Genomic DNA, 5,668 nt, shown 5'->3' on the forward strand with positions numbered 1-5,668 from the left:
GAGGCCACAGAATCCAGAATAATATAAACAACAATCAATCTCAGTTGCTTCTTTGTTTCCTAATCTTATGCTTCCTGTTAAAAAAGAGCAAGGGCAAAATATAAAAATAGAAGGCTCGCCTTTTAGTTGGTTTAGCCTATCTTTGCTGATGCCAGAACAGTTTTCTTGAACTATTTTTATGTCAAACTGTGGTTTGACCCCTGTTCAGAAAAATGTCATCTATTCTCATCATTTGCAAACACTCTAAATGACGAATGATCGCACTCTCAATTTGACTGTGTTCGGTTCACAGCTATCGGTCCATTCTCCAACTGGTGAAGCCCTGGTACGATGAAGTGAAAGATTACTCGTTTCCATACCCCCGTGACTGCAACCCACGGTGCCCTCTCAGATGCTATGGGCCCATGTGTACACACTACACACAGGTACAAAGGCAATTGTTAAGCATTTCATGTGAATGACAAAACGTCCACGATTTTCAGTAAAAATCTTTTCTTGTTGATATTTGCAGATGGTGTGGGCAACATCTAACAAAGTCGGATGTGCTGTCCACACGTGCCACAATATGAACGTGTGGGGTTCGGTGTGGAAGAGGGCAACCTATTTGGTCTGCAACTATTCACCAAAGTGAGTAAACTGAGCATCAACGCGGGTGGGGGGGATATTTTTCACAGCCTGATTTAGAGTTAAATTCCTAGGGCAGGAACCTTTTTAACACGGATGAATTTGTTAACCTTGCCCATTGTGTTCTGTGTTGAGCTATTAAAATGCCACCCATGCTGATGAAGGAGTCAGAACCAGTACAGCACCAGCAGAAAAAAAAACTAGATTCCTAAATAGGATTCTGAGCAGGGCCGGGCTTGTGACTCACTCATGATCTCACAGCTTTAATCCTCCTGGTTTCAAATATTGTATGAAAGAGTAAGAGGCCCGGCTCAGCTGAACTATTCAATTTAGGTGCAACCCTTCCTTCCACTCGGCAGAGGTCACTGTTGTCACCTTTGAAAGGCCAAGTTTGTGAACAATCCTTGCTGGCATGTGTAAAATGAATCAGAGCTGTGTTAAAATACACTTCTACTTTATTTCTAGTTATGTCCTTATGTTAAAGAATGTCTGATCCAGACATAGTAACTACTAATTTTTTATTATTTTCGTCTATACAAAAAGGTTATCCCACCATCTTTAGATCTGGCTCATACAGATCTCATAAAGCATATAGCATTTGCTTTAAAAAGCTAGTTAAGGAGATTTAAAGTTATTTTTTTTTAAGTTTATAGGTGTGTAATACCTTGCCTGCAGTGTAAAACTCTCTTAGACTTTGAAAACTCATGTTTATAGTTTTATTGGTTAGACCCAGATGAAGATATTTACGGCTGGTCCAAAACAAACCAAGAACTCCAGAATAGAATAATTTGCAGCGGTTTGTGCAAAGTCATTAATATGAACCCTGCGTTGTCGTGACTGGGAGGTCATTTACACAAAAGCTAATGTTTATTTTGACGTGACCTGGAGGAAGGAAGTGGTGTTGTAACATGTATTAGATTTGTGTTGCCAGATAATCAAACACACACAATTGAATGCTGGTTTGTTATCATACATGAAGGGAACATAGTCCTTTTAATCTGTAATGCTATTTTCAAGTTATGGAGATTGAAACATAAGATCCATCTCACAGGCCACAGATCCATTAGCAGGCAAATTTCTCACCTGGTATTCCACAAACGGTACTGATGCATACTTAAATAAATCACAAAAAAATAAAAATAAATAAATCACAAATCAGTAACTTAAGCTGTCTTAAAATGACACCACACAATTAAAGCTGTTACAGTCTGCAATGAATAATCTTCAAGTATGAAACACACTGCTCAAAGTAACTGTTATATGAAGTAAATTTCTCTTAAAAGCAAAAAGAGGAGTTGTTCAAGTGAATAATTTCTAGACAACATTTCCTTTCATTCAGATAGTAGTGAAACAGAAGTTTGAACATTCTTTTCTTTGTAAGCGTTTAATACAGGAAGATCATTCATAGCACGTCGTCTACTTCCTCCACGTCCAGTGCAAATACACTTCTGACTGTTGGGAATATTTGTAAATAACCGCCTAATACAAATATTACAACAGTAAAAAAAAATGCCTAAGAAAATATGATGGAGGCTTAAATTGGTGGTATCGCACAGGGGGCAAGTCTGTTCTGCACCGAACCAATGACATAGGTTTCGGAGAAAGGATAGTGGGTCATAGGTGGTTTAACCCAGAAGCTGAGCCTGGCTTGAGGGATCCTCCAAAGATGAGACTGTGACACAGTCCTGTTCACACCTTCCCAAGACAACCAGCCTCCTTGATGGCACTGAGGCACTGCTTTGATGAGTAAGCGCTCCTGCTCTGTCTTTGCCATCTCTGCCACCCCCATGGCTCTTCACACTTCCTTGGGATCTCCTCACTATCTGCAACAAAAAAAGGGTAGGATGGCTTCTAACTCCTTTCCTCAGGGACAGGCTTTACAATCTGGGGGGTTTTCTCTTTATCCTTGACCAGCCCACATGCTCATAATTCATCTTAAGCGGTCTTGTTTTACATGCTGCTGTCTGGAGAATGGTGGTATTGTCATCCCCATAGCCTCTGACTGGTGGTAGCCTTTTAGCTGACTCAATCCTCCTACCTACAGCCAGTTGAGGCCAGCCTGTTTTGAAGTCCTGATGAGGGCAGAACATCTGAAGGTCTTCAAAGTACTTGGATACCAGAACTCCAATACAGGCAGGAATGTAGAAGATATCCAAGGCATTCTTGATGAGTTGGTGGGGAACAAACCCATCTGCATTGGCCCATAGGCAAAGTCTAGCCACACAACAGGTGTGTCACCTCTCCCTCATCTTTGCCCTCTGGATTTGCTTCCAGATGTCTGCAGTGTTCCTCACACCCTGGGAAGCCTGGCACGCCTGCCTTTTGGCTGCTTGTATCAATGTACCCGTTACTCGTGAGGCAGCTAGCCAATGCCATGGCTAGGGTTGAAAAGTTTTTCTTCAACATTCAGGAGCTGTACAGCTAGTATGGTAGCCTGTTGGGCCCAGGGGCTAGCCTTGCTTTCTGGACAACTGCTATTGCCACACTGAATTTAGGGGGACCAGTGTCAAATGGGAAAGTGGAACAACCGGGCGAGGTGCGTAACCTGGCGATCACTCTAGAGCTGATTATAGTGGGTCACTGTACTACTCTCTGATGTACTCCTCCAACTCAGAATATGTTCTCTCCAGCTTCCCTCTTCTTTTGTTTTCCAGTTGTCTACATTTGTCTTCTATGATTGAATGGATTTTTATAAAGTTGCTTTTCAACTTCTTGGTATTTCAGGCAAAGTATAGTCTATTTAATCCCCGTCCATCTATTAATCTATATATTAAAACAGTACATCTTTAAAAAAAAAAAATTGCCACCCATTTATTTATATGCTTTTCAAAACGTTTTCATTAAACCTTGTCTATTTCAATCATCTACAGTCCAGTTCTTTGATTTGTTAAAACTATGAATCATTCAAACATATGTGCAGCACAGGTGCTCACGCTGTGCAACAAAACAGTTGCATGTCATTGTAATAACTCTTTGCCTCTTGCAAAATCAATGATTTACTTTGAGAATGGACAGTACTGATCTCTCCAAACCCTTTCATTCATGGTGAATTTTGCCTTTTTTTAGGGGTAACTGGATTGGAGAGGCTCCTTACAAAGTTGGCGTCCCGTGCTCCGCCTGCCCTCCCAGCTACGGGGGCTCGTGCAGCAACAACATGTGCTTCCCAGCTCTCAAGACCAACTACCTGCACTGGTTCAAATAAATACAAGTTTCCTAACAACATGAGCCGACAACCCATATTACCACAGAGACATTATTATTTTTTTTTGATTGATTAAGGATTTGCACAACAGTCGAGCAACAATGCTTTTCTGTATATATGGGCTTATTTAAGGAAATACGTACACAACTTAAGGCACCTGGCGATTTTAGTGACTTGTAGATAATCTGTAAATGAGTTCTGTTCTTTTTGTTGTTGTTAGTTTGCTACATATATTAGAAATGATGAAATATATAAAAATATTTATATGACAAATGGGTCATTTTAAGAGTGCACACTTTATGTGGTCTTCAAACCCATTGCATTTACTGTTGACAATGTGGTAATTAAGGACATTACAGCCATCACAGCTCCTCATTTCAGCTCACTTTGGTGCTGCAGGCTTCACACCTTCATGTCGTGTGCCTGCCTACACAAAAATGTTGAGATCAAACAGGATCGAAAGGATCAAAGCGTTTGACCTTAGAGGGGAACCTCCACTGGCAGCGTTTTCATACCGACTGTGACTTGCAAAGTTCACTCATAAAGCAGAACTGGCTCACTCAAGGTGCATGCAAGTACCCTCAATTCAGGCTTTGGAGCAAAGTCCACTTTTTATGTCGGCACGCTCGTTTTCTGGCGTCAGTGTCTTGTGACGATGGTGCACGTCGTATTAAATAAAGCTGACAGGAAAGTAACCAGTTTTGCAGGGCGATTTCAGCACAGACAACCCGTCTGCTTTAAATGCTTTCCTGAAAATTTTGGCTGTACATTTTCAGTTTTAATCTGCACTAATTCACCTTTGTGTCATACTGATGGAAATCCATATGGGCATTTCACAGGTTTTAATCATATATTTTATATTTATGTTGGACAGCATAAGTCTGATACATATCTGCTCTGTGACAACACCTACATACATATATCACCATGTAAGTTTACTGTTTTTTTTACATGCCCTCTTTTGTATTAATGCTGTTTATATTTTGATATGATCACTCATTTTGGGATTCAGGCACTCAAGTGCACCTTAATTGTATGTACATTTCTAAAATAGCAAAAAAGTGTTATTTGTTTTTGTATGTGTACATAATCAGATTTTGACTACGCTAAAACAGTAAAACAGTAAGTTATTAATTTTTGTATTGAAAACATGTTTAAGTTATATTAGTTTTGTACTGTTTTGTAAAATGATGGCATATATTCAATATACTAAAGAGGTTAACTGAAAAAAAATTACTTTCAGTTTTTAAATAATGATGTTTATGCAGTGAAGTCCTTTTTTTAATATGTTGGGCTTGTAATAAAATGTTCATTCATTTTCTTGTCTCTATTTTTAACAATGTTAGGGTAGCTCCCACCTCCATGTTTCACAGTTGGCATGAAAGTCTTTCCTCAAGGAAAGACTTTCGTGTTTATGCTAAACACGAATCCTCTGTTCTGGTGTCCAGATAATACAGTTTAGACTAATCTGTCCAAATAACCTGATTCCAGAAGTCCTGCTTGTTGTTTAGATTTACTGTGGCAAACTTCAGCTTGGACTCAAGGTTTTTCCTTTTTTTAGAGACCAAAAGTGTCCTCCACTTGTAGACTATTTTCAGTAGAGTGGAAATGTTGATTTCTAATTATTTCAAGGCCTGTTTAAAGGTCTCATCAGATTCATGCAAATTCTGCCTAGTCTCAAGAGAAATGAGAAAACATGTTTGCAAATACGGAAATCAATTTAATTTCTAAGAGACATCCAAATTGCTGGACTGCCATAACATCTTGGCAGACACGAGATCCCTTCTGACTTGAAGGAAAATTTGATCCTCAAACATTGCGTTGTACCTGCTATTAGCTACA

The 5,668-nt window shown here is 39.5% G+C and overlaps 1 protein-coding gene across 1 annotated transcript; it reads left to right on the top strand.

Moving 5' to 3' along the window:
- Positions 1-292: 292 nt before the first annotated feature.
- pi15a (peptidase inhibitor 15a) lies at positions 293-5,144 on the top strand (the record flags this gene model as incomplete). The annotated part of the gene is given in 3 exon segments (XM_036125617.1): positions 293-425; positions 512-627; positions 3,691-5,144. Coding segments are annotated over 3 exon segments (385 nt in total), but the record flags the coding sequence as incomplete, so codon positions are not given.
- Between the last annotated feature and the right edge of the window lie 524 nt (positions 5,145-5,668).

This window comes from Fundulus heteroclitus, chromosome 21 (assembly GCF_011125445.2).
Source record: "Fundulus heteroclitus isolate FHET01 chromosome 21, MU-UCD_Fhet_4.1, whole genome shotgun sequence".
In the NCBI taxonomy this organism is placed as follows: domain Eukaryota; kingdom Metazoa; phylum Chordata; class Actinopteri; order Cyprinodontiformes; family Fundulidae; genus Fundulus; species Fundulus heteroclitus.